The sequence below is a fragment of the Aulonocara stuartgranti genome, assembly GCF_965226115.1.
Source record: "Aulonocara stuartgranti genome assembly, chromosome: 10".
In the NCBI taxonomy this organism is placed as follows: domain Eukaryota; kingdom Metazoa; phylum Chordata; class Actinopteri; order Cichliformes; family Cichlidae; genus Aulonocara; species Aulonocara stuartgranti.
The window spans coordinates 14225881-14250142 of NC_138946.1; the positions used below are offsets into that span (position 1 = coordinate 14225881).

General features: G+C 41.3%; 1 protein-coding gene across 10 annotated transcripts; it reads left to right on the top strand.

Moving 5' to 3' along the window:
- Positions 1–1960: 1960 nt before the first annotated feature.
- On the top strand, positions 1961–9686 carry LOC309715061 (uncharacterized protein). Of its 10 annotated transcripts, none has more exons than XR_014279139.1 (4): positions 1961–2510; positions 2731–2900; positions 3277–3423; positions 9438–9686. XR_014279139.1 is itself a non-coding variant. In XM_082547869.1 (4 exons), exon 4 carries the CDS (start codon positions 3333–3335, stop codon positions 4395–4397), a length of 1065 nt encoding a protein of 354 aa, XP_082403995.1. In that variant the 5' UTR covers positions 1961–2204; positions 2279–2510; positions 2731–2900; positions 3277–3332; the 3' UTR covers positions 4398–5615. The 10 variants fall into 10 exon arrangements, 7 of the variants coding, with proteins under 7 accessions (XP_082403995.1, XP_082403991.1, XP_082403992.1 ...); XR_014279140.1 differs by lacking the exon at positions 9438–9686 and adding an exon at positions 5183–5615; XM_082547869.1 differs by lacking the exon at positions 9438–9686 and having other exon boundaries at positions 1961–2204; positions 2279–2510; positions 3277–5615.
- Positions 9687–24262: the final 14576 nt, after the last annotated feature.

Here is a 24262-nt window from a genome sequence, read left to right on the forward strand (position 1 = left end):
GCGTAGAGACCAGAAGGTTCTTCACTTCACCCTAATTATGCCATTTACAACTGCAGCTTTAGATAATTATGCTGATTTTATCTATTGAAACAGAACCGCCAGTTTCTTCAAATTAATGGCTTTGGATGTCTTCATGAGAGTCAAAGTAAGTCACCGAACAGCAGGCTTTTCTCAACTTTAGTATCTCCAGAAACAACTCGGTTTTTACTTTGTGCTTGTAACATCAAATTGGATAAAAAAAATAAGAGACGCAGAGAGACACTGAAGTGGTGCCTGCCTTGCCCTGGCTTCAGATAAATCTGTGATCAATGCGTCACTGGTAAATTGCTGTCAGGCTCATTTTTGGCAAGTTCTCTGATGGTGGTTATTGAATAGATGATGAGCTCTGTCTCCCATAAGAATGACTGCACGATAGCGTCTATTTAAAGAGCTCTGAACTGTATTGCAGGCATGAAAGCAGACTCCAGTGGTCTCCGTGGGACTGGGCTTTAATAGGAAGAGATGGGCAGGTTTTATGTGACAGATTTAATTTCGTTTTTAATCAGCTAACTGCCTCTGCTTTCACTGCTTGTAACACACAGAGAATTTAAATTACTACATTTCAAATATATCAAGAGCCTCTCAGCTGGGTTGTCTCTTTATATCTCTGTTGGTCCCCAGCTTGCCCAAGCTAACATTTGCCTAATAAGACTATGTGCAGTATAAATATGTTTCCACCCTCTGTGCTCGTGCTAACTGGCAGGAGGGTCATTTGGTTGGCATGGGCCTTAAAAGACTAAGCCCTCATTATACATCTGCACCTAGAACACTGAGGTTAACCTGGCAAGTATAGAAACTGGAAGTACAGGGGCAGAGGATCCCATGGAAAAAAAAAAGGAAAAAAATCTGTGTGCAGAATAAAATTGAAACTAATAATTTCTGTTCATTTCAAATAATAACTATAAATACACAAATATCTTTGACACAGCACGGTAAATACAGGAGTTGGGTTGGTTTTCATTTTAAGTTAAAATTTTCCAAGTGAAATCTGAGTTTTGTGGTTGTTGTGTGGAGTGGACTACCATGCAATACTCTCTTTAAGTCAGCAGCCACTTCATTAGGAACAGTATCAACCAAGATCTCTAAGAAATGTTTCCAGCACCTTCATGGCACAGGTGCTATGAAGATTAAGAGCAGTTGTGAAGGCAAAAGGGGTCCAACCCAGTGCTAGCATGGTGTATGTAATATGGATGGTGAGTGTATGTGGATTCCCAAAGTGTGGACTGCTGCCCACTCGTGGGCTTTGAGGGTACTGCAGGGGGGGGGGCCTTAAAAAAAACAGCAGTTTTCATTAAATACTGATATTTCTAAAAGAAACTGGGTTTAAATTGTGTTTAAACACTGTTATTCTAAATTTTCTGACATGTTTGTAATCCAATCACCACCAAGCTATAACGCTACTGGGAATCAGCCTCAAAAAGCAAGTTACCCAAATATCAAAATGATTCAATAAAAGCTCAAAGAAAGAAATACTTTATCTCGTGCTGATTTTATTGAAGGGTTGGTTGGGAAGATTTTCAAAGTTAAAAATGGGCCAGGGCAGCACAATTGTTGCTGATGTAAATCAGCAGGAAGACACGTATTTATTTAAACGAAGCCCTGGCGTTCAGCGAGTAACCTCCATCTGCCATTAGCTGTGATACAGGCGGCAGAAACCATAAGACCTTGATCAAGCTGAAGGTTGCTCTAAAGCAAAATTGGATTATACCTAAAATTTAATTTCTGAAGGGCAACAGCGGATTTTGACAATGATACATTTTATAACTCGCAGGATGAGACAAAATCAAAATGTGTCTGCATTACAAAGTTTGTGTGTATTGCACCACTGACTACACAATTTTCTCCTTGCAGAAAGCGAGGAGCAGAGTTAGATGAAGCAGGAAAGTCACAGAGGTTTTGTGGTGCTTGTGTATGTGGCAGGATGAATGTTATCCCTCGGTCCAACCCACTTTCAGCCTGGCCCATTAGGGGGCGCTGGTATAAATAGTGGCCATTTGAGTGTCTCTGCATTGCTTGCCTGTGATCTCCTTTTTGGTCACCTGACTTCCTCGGGGTGGTAGAGATCGTTTGTGGGTTACTCCTCTAAAGTCTCCATCGCGGCTGGTCGTAGCTATAGAAGCCTCCTCTGAGCTATTCTGCTTACGTTCTGTGACCCGGCTTACTTGGTACGTAATCAACTTTTGTTACGCTCTCTGCCTTCTATTGTTCTTTTATAGTAATTATTTATTATGTTTCGCAGGAAGTGTGGGCCTTAGTTTTGCGCCAAGTTACGTGAACTGAAGTGCTGCTGTTTTGCCTTGCTGTGCTTTTACCGTCTGTTCCCGTTGTGAGAATTCTTTCCCTGCTGCTGTCAGCTTTTACAGTGGACGTCGGCGAGGACAACGGCCATATGCATGCCGGTTATCGGAGTCAGCTGGCGTGCATATTGATTGACTGTTAACTTATCGTCGTGTGGACGGCAAGTTGGAGCAGTACGGCGATTCCGTTTGCTCCAGATTTTAGAGTTTTATTCAGATTGTATGTTGTTTTATTGCTTTTGATTTGTAGTTTGGATTCTCTGTTACACCACTGGTGGGAGGCCCTTTTTCTAGCTGTGGATCACCAGTGTGGTCCTGCAGTTGGGTTATCCCCCGGTGCTACACATTAGTTTGTTGTAATATATTAAAATTTTCTTTGTTTCTTTTTATTCAGATGCGGAGTGCCGACGTGGAGGAGACTAGGGTGCCTTGGTGGTGGGATCCCTTGAGTGTACACACCTGCCTTGTTTAGTTTATTAGTGTGTGTGTGATAGTCTGTTGCACTTGTGTTTTGGGTGTGTTTTCTTTCTTTAGTTTGTGTGTGGCATCCCTGCCCCTCCACTGGTAAGCCTCAGCTCTGAATACCTTTTTAAGCATATTTGTATTTGAATATTTATGATTGTGCTTTTATATGGTGTTTTAAATAATTATTATTAAATTGTGAATTTGTTGATCATTGAACATCGTCTCTGGACTGAGTATAGCGAACCTAAGTGCCTTTCTGGTGATTTAGTGTTACTTTCAGTATTCTCTGGGTGAAATTCCCAGGGTGGCGTTGTCTTTTTAAAACTGCAAAGAGTATTTACTTTATACCCCATCCTCGTCTCGCCACAAACTTGGCGTTGTTGTCGACAGGATATACTCTTTAAAACAGAGACGTGTGTTCTTCTTTTTTGTTTGGTGTAACGTAAATTGTTTTTTTTATATTATTTTTGTACAGAATAAAGGCAAAGCAGCAGCTACTTTGGTGTGGGATTTCACAGCTGTGTTACAGAGATGGAGGAAGAGTTACAGGAACTCAGGGACTTGATCGCGCAGCTGAAAGCAGACAATGAGAGGCTGCGTCAGGAGAGGGCTGTTGGGTCAGGTACTAGTGCTACACCTTCTACTTCAACTGCATCATCTGTTAACCCCCCAACGGCTGGTGTCTCTGTAGCAGAGAGACTAGTTTTTGTGCCCCGTGACAGAAAGTGCCCTATGTTTAGAGGAAAATCAGGTATAGGGTTGAATGAATGGTTGGAGGAAATAGAAGGTTGTGCTAGAGCACGCCATTTGTCTTTGGCTGATAAAGCATTTTTCCTGTTTGACCACCTAGAAGGGGAAGCACGTGAGGAGATCAAATATCGCTCTAGTGCAGAGAGGACTGATCCTGCTAAGATAATCACTATATTGCAAGAACTGTATGGCTGTTCAGACTCCTATGTAGCATTGCAGGAAGCTTTCTTCTCTAGAAAACAGCAGGAAAGTGAGACACTGCAAGAGTTTTCTCTCGCTCTCTTGGGTCTTATGGAAAAAGTTAAATCGAGTGCCCCCAATGGCATGCCCAATGCTGACGTTTTATTAAGAGATCAATTTGTTGAACAGGTCTTAGATAGTACCTTGCGGCGGGAGTTAAAGCAGCTAGTAAGGAGGCAGCCAACACTGACATTGCTGGAGATTAGAGGGGAAGCTATTAGGTGGGAACGTGAAGGGTTGCCTAGTGGCGTTAGGCATAGAAGCAGTTCTGTCCCTTCTGTTTATGGCATTCAGTATGGGGTCCATAGCGGTCCCTCAGGAATAGCTCAGTCTACCCATTTGTCTGAGATGAGCGAGATGAAGGAATTGTTAAAGCGCCAGCAGGAGCAACTTAATCAGCTCACTCAGAGCATTGCTCGATTGCAGGGCCCCCATCGAATGCCTCGCTCAGGACGGGGCGACTCCATTATATGCCGTCGTTGTCAGCAACCTGGACATTTTGCTCGGGAGTGTGATGGGGAACGCGTCCCTCGTTCCCGGCCTCCTTCGCAGGCCCCTCTGCATAATCGCAGGCACTCTCCTTTAAATACGGCTTCGGAAAACTAGCACCCTCCGTATTGCCGAGCCACAGTTCGGGTGGGGTGTCTATTGGCTCAAGGGTTGCTTCTAATGGTCCAGAGGCAGTCTCCAAATTAATTTCATCCTGTCCTCATATAGATGTGGACATGGGCGGTATAAAAGTACCTTGTTTGGTTGATACGGGGTCCATGGTCTCCACCATTACTGAAAGTTTTTTTCCGCCAGCATTTTGAGTCCTGGGGTCAAGAGCGTCTCCAAGCTTGTCATTGGTTGCAGCTTAAAGCGGCTAATGGGTTGTCCATTCCTTACCTTGGCTATATCGAGCTAAGTGTAGAGCTCTGTGACAAGTTTCTTCCACAGTGTGGCGTGTTGGTCGTTAAAGATCCTCCAGGTGCAGGACCTTCCACGGTTCCGGGTGTATTGGGGATGAATGTCATTCGGAAGTGTTACCACGAGCTTTTTGGGCAACACGGTGAAGCATTGTTTAGTTTGGGCTTTGTCACAGAGGCCCCTAAACCCCTTGTGCAGGCGCTGCAAAAGTGCCATGACGTTAGTATAAGAGCCCCACTGGATTTGTCTGGCCATGTGAGAGTGAGGGGTAAGCGAGCATGTTGCATTCCGGGTGGTGTAATGAAAGTAGTGGCCGCCACCTGTTCTGAGCAATATTCAGGTGCCACTGTGTTATTTGAACCTACTGATGTTAACTTGCCTGCTGGACTTTTAGCGTCCCCTGCATTGGTTCGAGTGGTTAGAGGTACTGCATACATACCAGTTGTTAATGTAGGGACTACGGCGGTCTTGCTTTACCCTAGGACCGTTATAGGGACCCTGGAAGATGTTCATGTGGTCAGTTTGCCCGCTGGTGTGACAGAAGTACTCCCTAACGTAGCCACAATGGCATCTCACACCGCCACTCCTACTGTGCAGGATCAGATGGAAGGGATTGATTTGTCTAAACTGTCAGCAGAGGAACAGGGACAGGTGAGGTCTCTCCTTAAGAAATACAGCTCGGTCTTTTCTGCTCATGACACTGATTTGGGTTGCACTAACTTGATCTCCCATGACATTCCAGTCTTAGACGATATCCCCGTGCGGCAGCGTTATAGGCGCATCCCCCCTTCAGAGTACGAGGTTGTGAAAGAGCATATTAACCAGTTGTTAGGGGCCGAGGTGATTAGAGAGAGTAGCAGCCCCTATGCTTCTCCCATTGTGCTCGTTAAGAAGAAGGATGGCAGCCCGCGCATGTGTGTTGATTATCAGCAACTGAACAACAAGACAAGGAAAGATGCATTCCCCCTGCCACGCATTGAAGAATCCTTAGATGCGCTGACTGGTGCCTGTTGGTTTTCCACCATGGATTTAGCAAGTGGCTATAATCAGGTCCCAGTTACGGAAGAGGATAGGCCCAAGACTGCCTTCTGTACTCCTTTCGGCCTATTTGAATGGAACCGAATGCCATTTGGGCTCTGTAATGCCCCTAGCACCTTCCAGAGACTAATGCAACGCCTTTTCGGTGATCAACAGTGCCAGTCTCTGCTTCTCTATCTTGATGACATTGTAATCTTTTCATCAACAGTATCGCAACATCTTGAGCGGCTGGATGTGGTGCTAGGTCGGCTTCAGCAGGAAGGTTTAAAAGCCAAGCTTGCCAAATGTGCCTTTTTCCAGCGGGAGGTTCGCTACCTAGGCCATGTCATCTCCGATCAAGGTGTCTCTACGGACCCTAGCAAGGTGGAAGTGGTGGCTAACTGGCAGCCTCCTAAGACTGTTTCGGAACTACGCTCCTTCCTTGGGTTTGCCAGCTATTATCGCCGTTTTGTGGAGGGTTTTGCCAAGTTGGCGGCACCTCTGCATAGACTGGTGGCAGAGTGGGGAGGCAGAAAATCAAAGAAGAGGTCAGAGCATGGTGTCGCGGAGAACTGGACTGCAGAGTGTGCTCAAAGTTTTGAGGCATTAAAGACTAAGCTGACGACAGCACCAGTGCTGGCTTATGCAGATTTCTCTTTGCCTTTTATTTTAGAAGTGGATGCCAGCCATGCCGGCCTAGGGGCAGTGCTTTCCCAGGAGCAGGGAGGTAAAGTGAGGCCAATAGCCTATGCCAGTCGGGGTTTGAGGCCCCCTGAGCGCAATATGCTAAATTATAGCTCCATGAAGCTGGAGTTTTTGGCACTTAAGTGGGCCATGACTGAGAAATTTAGAGAGTACTTGTTGGGCCACAAGTGTATTGTTTACACCGACAACAATCCTCTTAGTCACTTGTCTTCTGCTAAACTTGGGGCTACTGAACAGCGCTGGGCAGCTCAGCTCGCTTCGTTCGACTTCGACTTAAAGTACAGGTCAGGAAGGAGTAATAAGAACGCAGACGCTTTATCTCGCCAGCATCCACCTGATCCTCAGGAGATTAAAGCCATGGTTCCTGGTACAGCCTTGCCTGGACCTCTTCAACAAGCCTTGCAGCTGGGACCAGCTGAGGTATCACAAGCTGCCATTATGGTTTTGCCCCATCTCACTACTCCTGATCTTCATGCCCTCCAACAGGTCGACCCAGTGATAAAGGAGATCTTGGTGTTCTGGAGACGGAAGCAGCGACCCAGCTTTGAGGAGCGGCAGCAGCTTGCTCCACCTGCTCTGGTGCTGCTACGACAATGGGATCGTCTGATTGAAAGGGAAGGAGTTCTGTATCGTCAGGTTCATTGCCCTGACGGTGCCGAGGTGGTACTTCAGCTTTTGCTGCCTAGTGCACTGATTGAGCAGGTGTTGATTCATGTTCATCAGGACCATGGCCATCAAGGGGTGGAAAGGACCCTAGCGCTTCTCCGCTCACGGTGCTACTGGCCCGGTATGTCTGCTGAGGTAGCTCGTTGGTGTCAGAGATGCGAACGTTGCCAAGTTGCAAAAGACACCCAACCAGCAGCTCAAAGTTTCATGGGACATTTGTTGGCTTCTCGACCAAATGAAATCTTGGCCATTGATTACACCTTGCTCGAACCTTCCCGGAATGGGCTGGAGAACGTTTTGGTGATGACTGATGTTTTCAGCAAGTATACATTGGCTGTCCCCACTCGTGACCAATGTGCTGCTACAGTGGCCCAGGTTCTCGTGACTGAGTGGTTTTCGAAGTTTGGTGTACCAGCGCGTATCCATTCCGATCAGGGTCGTAACTTTGAAAGCTCCCTGATCCAGCAGCTCTGCAGGTTTTATGGTATCGAGAAGTCCCACACTACTCCTTATCATCCGGCTGGAAATGGTCAGTGTGAACGTTTTAATAGGACTTTGCACAATTTGTTGCGGACCCTGCCAGTATCCAGAAAAAGAGACTGGAATGTATGTTTGCCCCAGTTACTCTACTGTTATAATACCACTCCCCATCAGGCTACTGGGGAAACCCCATTCTTATTGATGTTTGGGCAAGAACCCAGGTTGCCAGTGGACTTTCTGTTGGGCAGAGTACCGGACCCCATCAGTGGAGATGTGCACGAGTGGATTCAGGAGCATCAAGCCCGGCTACAGGTTGTACACGAAGGAGCCAAGGAACGATTGCAATTGGCTGCCGACCGCAGAAAGAGGCACCATTGAACGACGGCCAGTTGGTGTTCCTGCGCGATCTGAGTGGAAGAGGGAGATGTAAAATCCAAGATCGATGGAAACCCGTGGTATATAGAATCCTGAAGGCACCTAAAGGAGGTGGGGCAGTATATACCATTGCACCTGCAGATGATCCCAGCAGTGTGAAGCATGTTCATCGTACCTTGTTGAAGGCTGTGGTAACGGCAGCTACACCATCAGAAGGGCCTGCTCCAAGCAGTAGCTCACATGGCCCAGAAATATCCTCCCCAGAACCAGGACATGACTCATCATGTGACAGTGACCTGTTATTCCTGAGCATAGGAGCTCCTCAAGTAAATGTTTCACCATCTTACAGCCCAGTGGCAGTGATTCCAAGTAGCCCTGAGTTGTTGCTTCCACCAGAAGACCGAACTTCCGATGTTCCAGCCACTGGTACAGTTACTCCGAGTGTAGCACCAGTTCCATCTAGCTCTCTTCCTGCTCTCTCTACGAGTTCTGATACAAGAAATGTGGTGGTGCGAAAAACAACCCGGTCCACAGCTGGCCAGCATTCAAACATCCATCATCTCCCAAGACCAACAGGGGAGGTGGCACAAGGGGCTGCTAACTCTATTTCTGAGCCTAGGGTACATGCTGTCTCTGCATTTTTTAGGCCTTGGGACTAATCTGGGTGTCTTTGTAATTCATCGTCGGGGCGACGATGCAAGAAGGAGGGGTAGAATGTGGCAGGATGAATGTTATCCCTCGGTCCAACCCACTTTCAGCCTGGCCCATTAGGGGGCGCTGGTATAAATAGTGGCCATTTGAGTGTCTCTGCATTGCTTGCCTGTGATCTCCTTTTTGGTCACCTGACTTCCTCGGGGTGGTAGAGATCGTTTGTGGGTTACTCCTCTAAAGTCTCCATCGCGGCTGGTCGTAGCTATAGAAGCCTCCTCTGAGCTATTCTGCTTACGTTCTGTGACCCGGCTTACTTGGTACGTAATCAACTTTTGTTACGCTCTCTGCCTTCTATTGTTCTTTTATAGTAATTATTTATTATGTTTCGCAGGAAGTGTGGGCCTTAGTTTTGCGCCAAGTTACGTGAACTGAAGTGCTGCTGTTTTGCCTTGCTGTGCTTTTACCGTCTGTTCCCGTTGTGAGAATTCTTTCCCTGCTGCTGTCAGCTTTTACAGTGGACGTCGGCGAGGACAACGGCCATATGCATGCCGGTTATCGGAGTCAGCTGGCGTGCATATTGATTGACTGTTAACTTATCGTCGTGTGGACGGCAAGTTGGAGCAGTACGGCGATTCCGTTTGCTCCAGATTTTAGAGTTTTATTCAGATTGTATGTTGTTTTATTGCTTTTGATTTGTAGTTTGGATTCTCTGTTACACCACTGGTGGGAGGCCCTTTTTCTAGCTGTGGATCACCAGTGTGGTCCTGCAGTTGGGTTATCCCCCGGTGCTACACATTAGTTTGTTGTAATATATTAAAATTTTCTTTGTTTCTTTTTATTCAGATGCGGAGTGCCGACGTGGAGGAGACTAGGGTGCCTTGGTGGTGGGATCCCTTGAGTGTACACACCTGCCTTGTTTAGTTTATTAGTGTGTGTGTGATAGTCTGTTGCACTTGTGTTTTGGGTGTGTTTTCTTTCTTTAGTTTGTGTGTGGCATCCCTGCCCCTCCACTGGTAAGCCTCAGCTCTGAATACCTTTTTAAGCATATTTGTATTTGAATATTTATGATTGTGCTTTTATATGGTGTTTTAAATAATTATTATTAAATTGTGAATTTGTTGATCATTGAACATCGTCTCTGGACTGAGTATAGCGAACCTAAGTGCCTTTCTGGTGATTTAGTGTTACTTTCAGTATTCTCTGGGTGAAATTCCCAGGGTGGCGTTGTCTTTTTAAAACTGCAAAGAGTATTTACTTTATACCCCATCCTCGTCTCGCCACATGTAGATGAGTCAGACACTATACAAACACCGGAGAAGAGCTGCAGACTACTGAAGATGCTGAAGGGCTCTCCATAATGTATTTATCTCTCTCCTGGCTCTTCCAACATTCATATTACCTGCACCTCTAGTGCTTCTCCTAATCAGACTCAAAACTCCCCTGTACATCGCACTCGCCAAATAGACTCCATTTACTCGCTTTCTGTGTGCTGGTATATGTATTTTTCAGCTTATGTTTGTAAAAGTCTCTGCATATGGTTTTCAGAACACTTTCTTTGATACAGAAGATTGCTTTCATATGATAATCCACAAGGCATTATTTATTACTATTGTTCCAGGTGTTTTGATGTATGGAGCAAGGCATGCAGAGCTGACGGTGACAGTGGAGATGAATCGTGAAGCAGGAGAAGTTCAAAAACTACAGCGGAAGAAAATCATCATAAAAAGCGAATATACTGAAATGGGAAAATACATGATCTCCTATAGGCTGTTCTGCATATCTGCACTTTGAATTTAGTGCAGTCAAACAGTTTAAAGATCATAGTTGATTAATTTCCTCTACTAAAACAAGCATTAATATCAACCTGGAGTTTGAGGTAATTAGACGTCTTGCTTGTTTCCCCCCATTTCTGAATGAGAGAATGGAGAACAAGCCTGAGGAAACTGTTATCAAACCCCAAAAACACTTTGATAGAAGCAGTTCTCACTGCTATCAACACACCAGAATTCAAAACACAATTCTTTCCAATATTTCACTCCAACATTGAGTTTGGTTGTTTCAGGAAGATTGGGCTTATCAGCAGTGCAATTACCATTTCTACAAAGAGCCTGTGGCTGTCTTTAAACATAAGGATGACGTGAGAGAGAATTCTTCTTACAGCACATTTCTTTCTCAGGATGAGCGGTAAACAGATTAGGGGGATTTGAAAAAGCTCCCTGCTCCTCGGCGCACATACATAGATTTGACATAATAAACATACTCTAGCATATTGTCTGAAAATGGGCCACAATGTGTCCTTCATTTTTGAGGCAATTAACTGTAAATTCCTGGAAGGCATTCTGTGATGTTGCTTAACAGCAGTCTGTATTGGATGGTGATAAGTAGGAATGAAACAGGACAACATCTGCACAGTACCTACAATGACATCAGTGGCAGTGGATTTCCCAAGCAAGGTGCAAGTTGAACATTGTGCCTGTGGGCACTTTAGTGCGTAAGTAGGAGCTTTCTGTCTTTTCTTCTTTTTGCTTCATAAGGGGTGAAGGTGTGTTACAGAGGTCTTAGTCTCGTCCTACCGACAGATTTTTTTCAGTGCAAGAAAGCAAAGAACTGATACAGGAATCTTCACTTCATCACACAGACAGAAAAAAGCTATTATGTCAATAATTTCAGTTTCGGGGTCACCAACCACATCTTGACTGATCAGAACGTGTTTTTTTTCCTTTTGTAGTTCTCTGTTTTGCCACATCGGTCCGTATGTATAGCTTTCGTTCCCACAGACCAGGTGCAAAACCAGCAAAGAGTAAAACACATTCAAGTCTTACAGCAAGAAGGTCATGGGTTCAGATGTACCTGCACAAGTTCTCTCTGGGTTCCTTCCACAGTCCAAAGACATGCAGGTTGTCTCTGTTAGCTGTGCAACACTCTGGTGATCTGTCCCATGTATAACCCCTGATCCTGTATTTTATAACCCTAGTAAATGGATCAATGGAAATTCCAGGAAATAGAGTAAAACCTGAAACACATCAAGATTTTAGAGAGCAACAACAAGAAGCACTTTACTTTTCCAGTGTTTTCTAAGTTTCTAGTGCAGTAAAATCCTGATAAGGGTAGATAGATGTTTGCTCTGCTTACACAATGTAGGAGCATAAATGATACTGACTATGAATAGCGGGACATGACTTATTACATAATTCATTTCTAACTAACTAGGTAACCCCTTCTCTTTCACTTGACAATACTTTATTCAAAGATAAAACACATTTTAGAGTTAACTTGGAAAAAAAGGGCAGATGTGAAATATAAAAGCGAGGTCAGAGGGCAAATGTGACCAGATATTTGGATGCAAACTACAATGTGATATTAAGAACTTCCATATACCACAATCATTTATCAAGACAAACAAAGAAAGTGGAATTTCAAGCATAGTTTTAAAAATAAAAGACATTTTGTGAAAATTTTATCTTATTTGACTTTGAAGAAGAGGTCAGATGTCCAAATTAGAACCCTCATAGCTCATTTCCTGTATGCATATATGTCGTCAATACAAACAATAGCAGTACAAAACATAGTTTTCAATAGCTCTATACAGCATTATTATTACCTTCACTAAGTCTATTGACCTTGAAGGACAGGTCAGAGATCAAATGTAAGATGATATAGGGTCTTTTTTTTTTCATGTTTACTCACAGAATGATGACACACATGCCTGCAAACACTACCAAAAACACAATGCCCTTGATGGAGGTTATGTTTATCAAAAACAACATGATTTTCCACAATCCAGATAATACAACAAAACTGAATGTTTACCATCTAATCTTCCATCCTTTCAAGCACAATTTAAAATTCACTGCTGAGAGTCTTATAAAAACTAGAAAAGACATCAAGTAGTTACTCAGATGGCTGTACCACAAAGCAGGATTCATTTTATCCAGGTAACTTCAGGGTTAGTCCTGTGTTTTCTGTACTATAAAGGCAGTTCAGTTCTTGCTTGATTAAGTTCCTGCAAACCTAATGTGCTTCAGAGGTTAGGTTACTGAGTAGACATCAAGAGGTACAAAATGACCAGTCAATTATCTGAAAAATAGCATCTCAGTTCCTGGGAAATCATCATTCCTATACGCAGACACAAACTGATCCCTATGAGTGCCCCCTACTTCAATCAGAGTCTTTATCAGACGATGATTGTAAATGCAACACTGTTGCAAATAAAACAAAAGATTAATGCTGCAGAAAATCTTTAATCTTAGGATTTATCACAAAGTGGTAAAATAAATGTTTTAATTCCAGTTCATTATTTAATCATTGAGTGCACTCTCTATGCTGCTGTTGTTACTAAGATGACGGCTGCACATTAGAGCGCTGACTATAAAGTGAAAATAATACGTAGGTATTCATGTCGTGTGTTCAGGTAGCTGCACTTCCCATATGGAAAAGAAATAGTAAAAACATATATGATTTACTCATGAAAGTGGCCACTTTCTCATTACTTTCATATATTTTTTTAGTAAGTATACAAAACATACAAGTTTCATTATATAATTTTTCAAGGGATCTTATATGTGTTTTCACTCCTGTATGCTTTTCATACAAGTTTCATACAAGACAGATACAAACTTTATAAGATTTATATATATCTTTTCCATATGGGTTATAGCAGTGTGAAAGTGACTTAGCAACATATTAGAGTACAATAATATTTATACATTTCTATAACAATGTGGAAACGTGGCACTTCAGGACTTAAAACTCTGAATATCACTCCCGACCACGTTATGTGTTTAGTATAAGTTACCATGGTGATTTCTCCAGGTAAAATGAAAGCCACTTTGACTTTGATCAGTGAGTCATTAATCTGGCTTCGTAACGCTTCCTTTTCATCACCTTCGGTCGTAAAAACAAAAGCAAGAAAATTCTCTTCACCTTCTCTTTGATAGAGTGAAATCAAGTGTATTCACTTTATATGTTAGCATGAAAAAGGATACAAATCTCAGTTTTAAGATCTGCATCATGGGAAAAAACTGCCACTTGACATCCATGTTAATTCTTACACATGATCTCTTGCAAATAATATCCCTTTTTTATTTAGAAATGAAAATAAAAAGGATTATTGGTGATGATCATTGTGTCCCAGAATTCTATTGATTTTTCTGTTAACACCAGACACTATATGTGCCGTGTGCGATCAAAATTTCCATATAATAAGGTTTAAAGGATTAATGCATTAAACGGCTCAAAGCAACTGCGATACACTGTCAAGTGAGTATAATTGTTTGTCTTAATATAACGTTAATTGTTGATCAATTGATACATGCTTTGGTGGAATAAATGAATCTGTTCCAGCAAAGGAAAATGTCAACAGAATAAATAACACAAATAAATGAATGGAAGGACAGTGATTTCTCCAGTATCACTCATGTCAGCACAAGAATGTTTGCACTGCAGTTTCTCCTTGGATGCACCCATCCAATTCAGAGTCTGCAGACTGTGTCAGCCTCAGGAGGTCAGGCAGACACCAGAGTCCTCAGTGTGTGTGTGTGAGAGAGAAAGAGAGAGACTCAGGGTGTACCCTGAGTACTTGAGTTCATAGCACATGCTGACCTTAAGAAGACACACAGCTGCAAATTCGGCGTAAATGATTTTCTTAAGACACTCACACAGAATTGAGTGAGGAACCACCTCACAATGCATTCATGCCGTTTTAATAGTGAAGCCAAGTGAAACCAATTAAGATGTACTTTGTCGAGTGGCCTCAGCTGCTGGCTTGTGTGTCAGGAGAAATGGGCGAGCATATCCTGTAGTTTCTTGACATTTTCAGAGGAATGGGAAGAGATTTCCTCTTGTGCCAGAAGAACTGATAGGAAGTATTAGTTTTTAAAAAATGTCTTGACCTCTGCGAGATTGTCCGTGCTCGTTTCTGTGACATTTCACGTAACATGAAAAGTATTTGCGAAGGAAGAAATACGGTGAACTTCTGCATCAGAGTCTGACTGTACCAGTCACTCCAGGCGTGTGGCACCAGTCACATCGGATTTTTACGGTAAGAGAGAGAAAACATGTCCGGACTGCTGTTTGGTATGCAGGACCATTTTATCTTCTATGTTTTTGTTTTATTCCCAGAATAAGAGCAAAGGTAAGCACACATTGGAACTTATTAATGTGAAGAAAGGGCAACAGTACCACAAAACAGTCACATACAGCTGTCCTCCAAGACTCTCCAGCAGAGGACTGAGTGAATTTAAGTTTTTATTTGGATGCATCCAGACAGTCAGTCACGTCAGCCTCAGGACCGTTGGACTGATGAGAGCACTTAGATAAGATAAGATAAGATAAGATAAGATAAGATAAGATAAGATAAGATAAGATAGAACTTTATTAATCCCTCGGGTGGGTTCCTCTGGGAAATTCGACTTCCAAAAAGCACAGCAACGACCGAAGTTACAGTTACAGAATTGTTATATATATATATATATATATATACACACACACACACACACACACACACACATATATAAATACAGAGACAAATATAAATAAAATATACAAAGGGGATAAATAGAATAAATAGGAATAAAAAATAAAAAAAACTTCATCCCTCTGTTGGGTTTTTTCCTCTTTTGTGTATGTGTGTTAACAGGAGACAGAGGCAGTCTGTCAAAGAAGGTCCTGCATGTGCCTGGCGTGTAAATCAGGACATGTCTGTATCCACTGCATGCTGCTTTCGCTGTCAGAAAAATGTCCTTATTCGATGGACCGAGCTGTCATGCAGCTCACATCAAAGAATGCATCTCTCATGACCTCCTATCACGCGAGACCTGCTGGCTGAGTCATAAATCTTGCTGCATCAACATACAGATCCCAGTGCACCATTCCAGATCATATAATGTAAGCTGCTAAAAATACATGACGCACAACTACAGTATACACAAATATGAATGTAAACTAATTACAAAAGTCATCCTATCAATGACTAATCATTTACCCTGCTGAATTACAGCTTTTCCAGTTGAGTGACACAGACGTTTCCCGCTAACGTAGACCTTTTCAGCTAAATTTAGGTAATTTGGGCTTACTTAACAAGTGAGGCAATTGGATCAGAAAAGAACAGCTCCTCAAGGCAGATGTGATTAAATGCCACAAATTACTTGATATGTTAAGAAGCTCTCAAAAAAAAAAAAAAAAACAGTAGTAGAAATGTCTGCTAATTTCAAAGTGCAGTTCAGCTGTTTGTTCTCAGAGCTGCAGTTTTGAATATGAATGAACATAAATTATTTTCAGAAAGAATTAAATGCCGCAAATGTTTTTCATCACATAATTTGATGAGTCGAGTGTGGTGAAAAGTAATGCCAGAGATAAGTTCTGAATGATCTGTGTAATATATAAATAGTCTCCTTTTGCTAGGTGTGAACACGGTGATAGCCGGCGTGCCTGAGATGTTGATATTTTCTGTCAGAGCACATTTCGTCAAAGCCTGCTGGGCATTAATTAACTGCCTCCATCATTTTTCTTACTTGATGAAAACATATTTTTCTGAAGGTTTGTCAGTAGCAAGAGCTATGTTACCTTATTAGTGGATAACTATGACTTGAAACTGAAATATCAGCTGTTTATACAATTGCTAATATACTGTACATTTTCTATTATATTCATAATAGTACTTAGCAAATTCTCTAATTTGCTCCATTGTTTAAAATTCTGTGCATGTTGTGTAAAATTCTTGACAATTCTTGTCTGTTCATATGTGACCTTCCCTTTGGTAAGTATTAAACTTCATTTATCTGTTTTCTTCTGCTTAAGGCTCTTTCACATAGGACGCGGCATGTGCTGCGCTGATCGCTAACTACAGTAAAGGACCCAAAGTTTATGTTGCGCTCTCATAACAATATAAAGACCTGGATGACTTTGGTAACACTGTGAGGAACTTGGAGTCATTTTTGACCAGGTTATGTCCTTCCATGCACTTATTAAACAAATATGATGGCTTACTTCCATTTGTGCAATATCTCTAAAATTAGAAATATCCTGTCTCAGAGTGATGCTGAAAAACTAGTTCATGCATTTATTACTTCCAGGCTGGACTACTGCAATTCATTATTATCAGGATTTCCTAAAAACTCCCTAAAAAGCCTTCAGTTAATCCAAAATGCTGCAGCAAGACAGGGACTAGAAAGAGAGAGCAGATTTCTCCTGTATTAGCTTCCTGTTAAACCCAGAATCAAATTTAAAATCCTGCTCCTCACATACAAGGTTTTAAACAATCTTAATGATCTTGTAGTACCATATCACCCTCACACTGCAGGCTTACTTGTTGTTCCTAGAGTATTTAAAAGTAGAATGGGAGGCAAAGCCTTCAGTTTTCAGGCCCCTCTTCCATGAAACCAGCTTCCAGTTTGGATTTGGGAGACAGACACTATCTCTACTTTTAAGATTAGGCTTAAAACCTCACCCTACCGGTTGTGGCAGATGGCCGCCCCTTCCTGAGCCTGGTTCTGCTGAAGGTTTCTTTCAGCTAAAAGGGAGTTTTTCCTTCCAAGCACTTGCTCATAGGGGGTCATATTCATGTTACAAACTGATTATAGGTGAAATGTGGAGGCACAGGTCATAGTGGGTGGGGCAAAAAAGTGGAACGTTATGAGTGAGAATGTTTTTCTTTCATTTGCAGTGCTTTACTCATTTATTAGACCATCTGTCACAAAAACGAAAAAACACAAATCTGTCAAAAGCTTGTTTGAAACTAAATGAAATTGTAACTTATTGAACAAACTGAATTCACGTTGCCCACATTTTAGCTAGCATGCATTGAGAAATTAACCAACCGTGACATTCAGATACTGAAACTAATTTTTAAGCTCATGAATGATTGTAAATAACTAAAATGTGGCATCTTAATCAAAACATAATAATGTGCTTTAGTATTTTGTCAGCTTTTTTGTGAAACAGTAAATTTGAAAATATCTTGGTAACCACAATAATTCTATTTTAACCTCCTAAAACCTGAACTCTTCCACAGCATGCATTTTTAATTTCTCTTTGATATTTGGGCTGATTGGGACCCGATGTATGTAAAAACAAAGAATTACCAGATTTTTTTTTATCTTATTTTTGTTTTTAAGAAAAATAAAGAGTCACATTTGAGGATATTCATTTAAAATTGTGATAGAACAGTAGCAGTATAATGTCCTCGTAAGTGGATATCAGGCCCCTGTAGAGCAAAATTGAGTATTTTGGTCTAAATAACCCAAAATGTGATGTCCACATATGTGGATGCCAGGTCCTAGGAGGTTAAAAAATAATTTTAAATGCACATAGTTTTTTTTTATTTAATTATGTGTAAATATGCTGTACAAATTCAGCATAGTTCAAAGATAAACATGGACCAAAGGAGATGTCCTACTATCTTCAGAAAATGCCTTGGTGTTGAGCTAGAGTTTCTCAGCCTGCAGAGACTCTGGAGGTAAAGCCACGGCAGCCTTGTGGTAAGAAAGTGCTTTGAGTGTTCAAATAGACTAGAAAAGCACAAGTACCAGTCCACTTACCATCGTTGCCTCCAGTCCACACGTGGAAGTGTCCTTGGGCTTGATGATGAACCTCAAAATTGATGGATTTTATTTCTTATCTCATTCACAGGATGAAATATTAACAAAAGCTAAACCAAGTGTATCTTTTCTTTTCTTTGTGGATTGCAGACACATTGCATGACAGCATAGACAGATGGCATAAGACAGAAGACTACCTTGTCATGCTTGTATATAATTATCTCATGATTTGTGAAAAAGTTGAAAAAACGTTGTTTTGTTCAGATAAATTGTTGAAGTGTTAGGCTTGCAAAATAATAAATATGTGATCTTGAGATAAAAAGCAGCAGCTCCGGCACGTTACAGTTAAGTATATGAATCATCCTAAATCCTGGCAACAAGAATATTCACAACTTTTTTGAAACTGCATCCAATAACATAAGTGTGAATTTGTATTTTGACCTGCCATTTTATTATTTTTTACAGTTTTTGCCTTTTCCCTCCTTGGAAGAGGTAAAACACGGCAAAGTTTTTGGTTATTTTCTGTACATAAAATGATTTTTTATTTTTTGATATGCATTCAACTGATGAAAGTAAGTCCAACAACATGGCTTGAAATATTCACTTAATACTATACTTTATTATAAAAATACTGACTGTAGCTGGTGTAAGGACACTTGAAAACCCCAACAACGTATTCGAATTCATGCGCACACGATTTCAGTCCAACTACAGCTATCCTCAGTGATAAATTTTTAAAGTTTCCCCTCTCCTTTTTTCTTTAGTAAAACTCGAGCACCTTTTCACTCTGTAACCACCTCCCTTCTCAGAGATAAAGTCTTCTATGACTCACCCTGCCCTCATTTTGCCCTCTTTTGATCCATGTGTTGTTGTTTTTTCTTTAATTCAGTCTGGCTTCTTCCTTGCACTGAATTTATTTATCTTCAAGGGTGGAAGAAATGGTAAGTGAAAAATGCACTAAATCACTAAAACAACAACGAATGTCAAATGAAGTGGGAAAATTGTGCTGTTTGTGTAGGAGAGCTTTTATGGCTATGTGAATAAATGCATTTGAACCAAGTAGAAGATGCTTTTTTCACATGGGAGAAAAGCATATTGTAACACATGGCTGACTTTGTAAAAACAAACATTGACAAAAAAAACCAACATTATAAAAAACAACGAGTTATAAGTTATAATTATAAGTTAGTTTTACTTCCTGTTTGTTCCCCTCTGTGTAAATGTGTGCCACGCCCTGATTGTCTTCACCTGTGTGAGATAGGAAGTAAAACGATACAGATACATTGTTGCTATAATCAAGGAGAATTTTCAGGTATCTTTAATTGATTTTAATATTTATTTTTCCTACAACTTTCTACTTTTGCTGCGTACATTTTAACACAACACATAACTACAGTACTCCCTACTTCATACATTTTCAAAACAGCTTTGTTACTTTAGAGTTAACACGTTTGAGGGGAGTTGTCATTTTGTATCACTGTGTGCCTTCCCGACATCAAGCCCATTTAAATAAAAGCAACAATACTGTAAAAAGCAATCGCATTGGTGCATCTAAAAGATGTAGAGATGAAAAAGCTGCCAAAAAACCCAAGCATATAATTTATGTATATTGCACAATGGTGTTCAAAGTGCAGATGTCAAGATGTTGTGGTCGCAGCACGTCAGTATCTAGGTAACACTACTGAAGCGGAATAAGCATAAAGACAGCATAGATTTTTTAAGTGGGAGGTCATTTCAAGTGCAACATTTCAAACAGTTAAATATCAGCAAACCCACAAACAGCTTCTGTGCAGTTTCTCAAGCATCTGTATGTATCTGTAAGTGACAAATGACTGTACTTTTCCCACCTCTGCCTGTGATAATTGCTTTCATTTGTATCTTGTTCCTCTCCTGTAGCCTGCCCCTAATCAGTCCCCTTTGTGTATATATAGTCTATTCTGTCTTTAAGATATATTCTCACTGTTTGTGCTCATTTTGGAGTACTGTTTTTTGGATTGTTGTCTGCTTACTGTTTGCTCATTTTTACTTCCCCACTGTGGGTCTTTCACACTATATCACGACAGAGAAATTACTTCACCTCTGTCCCTCTTCCTCCCTGATTGGGCTTCATTACCAGGTGAAGTGATAATGCGAGGAGACTTGTATGCTGATGAATAAAGACCCAATTATAGGATAATTAGAGGAAGAAGAGGACAATGGATGGGTGTGGAAAGTCATGAGTATTATCTCAGACCACTGCTGATCTGACTTTTAATGAGGGCCGAGCCCAGAGTAGAGATTTAAATAACATGAAAAAGTGTTTGAGGCTAGTGTCAACTTTCCCAATTTGATGAAAAATGACAATTAAATTTCATATTTTATATTATTCTTGGTTGTATTAAACGTTACATGAGCCAAAATAAATCCAACAGAAAATGATGTTGATGTAGTGAAGGTGTTATTGGATTAATTGATTAGATAAGACCTACTGCTCTGTTCTAAGTATTAATCTGATTCAATGGGCAGACGCCGCTACCCTTCGAGCTAACTTCTTAAATTTCTCCTTTCAGTGATCAGAGAGCTGCGAACGACAGTTAAACTCAATCCTGCCAATGCTGGCAGCTTCAGACCATAAAGGAAACCAAATCACGAAGACATGAAATTAACACATTTGCAGGCAGCAAGTGCACATGTAACAGATCCAGGCTGGTATTTATCATCATCTCTCACTAATCCCTGCTCTCAAAGAGTACAATTTGCTGTCTGCAGCACACAGTGTGTTGGCATCCATTCCTAAATATGACTGACATCTGACCAGGGATTATCCCATTGCCCCAGTTTCACTGGGACAGCCAAACAGAGAGTGCCTTGTCGTAAATATTCTGCACAGACAAAGATCGGAGTGTGTGTGTGTGTGTGTGTGTGTGTGTGTGTGTGTGTGTGTGTGTGTGTGTGTGTGTGTGTGTTTGACCATCTGAATGCCTGAATCAATTCAAATCTGTGCATGTTTTTTTTAAATGTGCTCAAGCATGAACGTCCACACATATTCACGTTAGTCTGTGCGCATATGTTTTTATGCTTAGGAGTCATAAGCCGCTGTCTGCTTTGGCTCAGTGGGTGTCCACAATGTTAAAATACTGGCAGGGTAAACAAAGCAGACGTTGATAAATTTATTTGTAAGCTTATGACCTAATGAGGTCCTGAAATAATGTAAATAATGAAAACTCAAGGTCAGGACACGATTGAGTCATATTTTCTGTTTTGTGGAGAAAGCCTGATTATTATGCTTCCTCTGTAGCCGCTCCCTGAGAGAGGGAGCGAGAGACGCATCCCTTAACCCAGACATTTTTTTCTAAATAATTGAACTGTGCTCGGTATTTTGAATATTATATGTACTAAGCTCAGCAGGAGCACCCCAGCAGCAATGAAGGCTTGTGGACTTAACTGACATCTCCTAAATGGGTGAGGGGAAACTAGGCCAGAACAAAGTGCTCTCATATAGAGAAACACAAACTTAGATGCTCTGATATTTGAATTTTAATATGTTGATTTAGCTAATTAGACTGCTGTCCAGGCAAAGTACATATACAGATATATAATAGTCACACACACACATGAGACGCAGGGGACTGCTCGCCCGGTGAGTCTCATAATGCTTTCAAATGAGACACAAATTTATGTTCCTTTGAGATTTCCGGTGCTTTAAAATAAAATATTATCCACTCGCACTAGTACGGTATTATGTGCGCAGCATTCATGAGGATGAGCCTTACATTTTTAATGCAAATGTGGACTGTTAAATATTTTATGATCTTCTTAAGCACTGTATATTTTTCGAATTAATTGTGGCCGGCTGTTCAAGCTGCTCGCCAACACATCCGGCGGTTCAGAGGAACCACCTGCAGCTGATTTTCGATTTCATTTTTCAGAAGGTCACACAGCCAGACAAAACAACACATGCACCACAGATTTCAGATTAAAAAGACGATAGGTTGGGGCACGTACCACATGGGCTTAAATGCCCTTAGCAGCTGAGTTTGTGCTCCGCCTCATTCTTTCCTGCATTTGCTGTCTATCTCTGCTGCAACATCTGAATAAAAGCAAAACAGGAAAAGAGAGCACCCTTCGTACAATATGCTGCGGTGTACAGACACAGCATGAAGTGTTTTTATGAATGAACGTGACTAAATGCTCAAAATAACATAAATTATATTCCTCATGGTGATCTTTTGTCGTCATGACATATCTTTTTTGCATTTAGACGTTAAAACTAGAGACTTTAATTCACAGTTTATATTCCAACAGTTAAAAATAGTTTTTTAAAAGTTATGTGACTCATTTTCAGGGGGTCGAGATAACTCTGCTTTTGTTCTTTAGTATCCTGTGGTTGCTAAACATGTAGAACTCTTCTGAGCAGGAAAAGGTTTCAGAGTTTTTTGTGGGCGTAACCTATAATGCAAACAGTGTCTGTGTATTTCATGGCTTTTGTGTTCAGTTTGAAGATACCAGTTGATTCAGATGGAAGAATATATTTTTACCTGGTTTGATGCAGTGGCTTGATATTGATTTCACCTGGTGAGCATGTTTGTGTCATCACAGCTAAATGTGGTTCCTAAGATACTGTACCAAGAACTTTGACCGCTGTTTATGAGTTTGTCTCTCATAGGATTGCAGCAGGATGCAGTCACTTAAGTTTAAGGACTGCTGTGATCTAAACCAAGAGTGCTGCATACTCATGTACAGTCACATCTCTCTATATATTCTATTTTCATTGTATAACTATTACAGTGAAATATTTCAGGACTTTTTGTTTTGTTTTGTTCTTATTTTTTATTTTCGTAACTTCTGCTCATCTTCTTTTTCTTCTTTTGGCTGCTTATTTTTAGGGTTCACCACAGAGTGCATCCTTACCTTTACCACCATCCACTTTTGTCACACCAGACTCTCTCCCTGTCCTCCTTCACTTCATCCATGAACCTCCCTTGTAGTCTTCCTCTTTTCCTCCTGCCTGGCAGCTCCATCTTCAGCATCCTTTGTCCAGTACTTCCACTATTTGACCTTTTACATGTCTAACTGCTCAACCTGAGCCGTCCCTCATGTAAACCTTCCCTTTCATCCCTCATACTTGACTCCAGTCAGTCCACCCTTCCTGTGCTCTCTTCTTCATCTCTCTTGTGCACTGGATGGTTGACCCCAGGTATTTAAACTCATCCATCTTCACTACCTCTGCTCTTTGCATCTTCACATTTCAACCAGCTTGCCTCACATTCACACACGTGTATTCTGTGTTGTTTCTACTGATTTCCATTCCTCTTCTCTCCAGTACAGACCTCCACGTTCTCTGCAACCTGCACATTTCTTCCACTACTGATCACAGTGTTGTCTGTGAACATCATAGTGCACAGAGATTCCTGCTTGACCTCATCTGTCAGTCTGTCCATCTCCATCGCAAACAAGATGTAATCCCACCTGAGTTGGAGCAACAGATGGGTTATCTGTTGCTCTACATACTTTTTGGCCAAAGAAGTATTAGCCCTGTAGCTCATTGCTCATTAAAATTAGAAATCCAGTATCTCAAATTATTTAAATGTTTTACTTTTAGTTTGAGCAAATTACTATTTACATAGTGTAAATACCAGCTGAGTATCTTTCAGTCTAGTTCAGTTCATGGAACCACAATCACAAGGAAGGCTGCTGATTTTACAGATAATCGACAGCCTACAAAAACAGGATAATCCACAAAATCCCATTGCTGAAAAGGCTGGTTGTTCACAGAGTGCAGTAATGGAAAGTTGAATGAAAGGACAGAGTCTAATAGAAAAAATATGCACAAGAAACAAGGATGAGAGCCACCTTTTGAGAGGATTCTCAAGAAAAGTCCATCCAAAAACTTGGCATCAGTGGATCAAGAGCCACCACACACACATGCCCCCTTCAACTGTTGCATTCTTAATATAAAGCCACTCCTGAACCAGAGACAACGTCAGAGACGTCTTACCTGGTGTAAGCAGAAAAAGAAGCGGAGACTTTCTCAGCGATTCGAAGTCGTCCTTTTAGATGAAAGTAAAATTTGCATTTCATTTCGAAATCAAGGTCCTCGAGTCTGAAGGACGAGTGGAGAGGCAGAGACTCGAAGCTGTCTGACCTTTGATC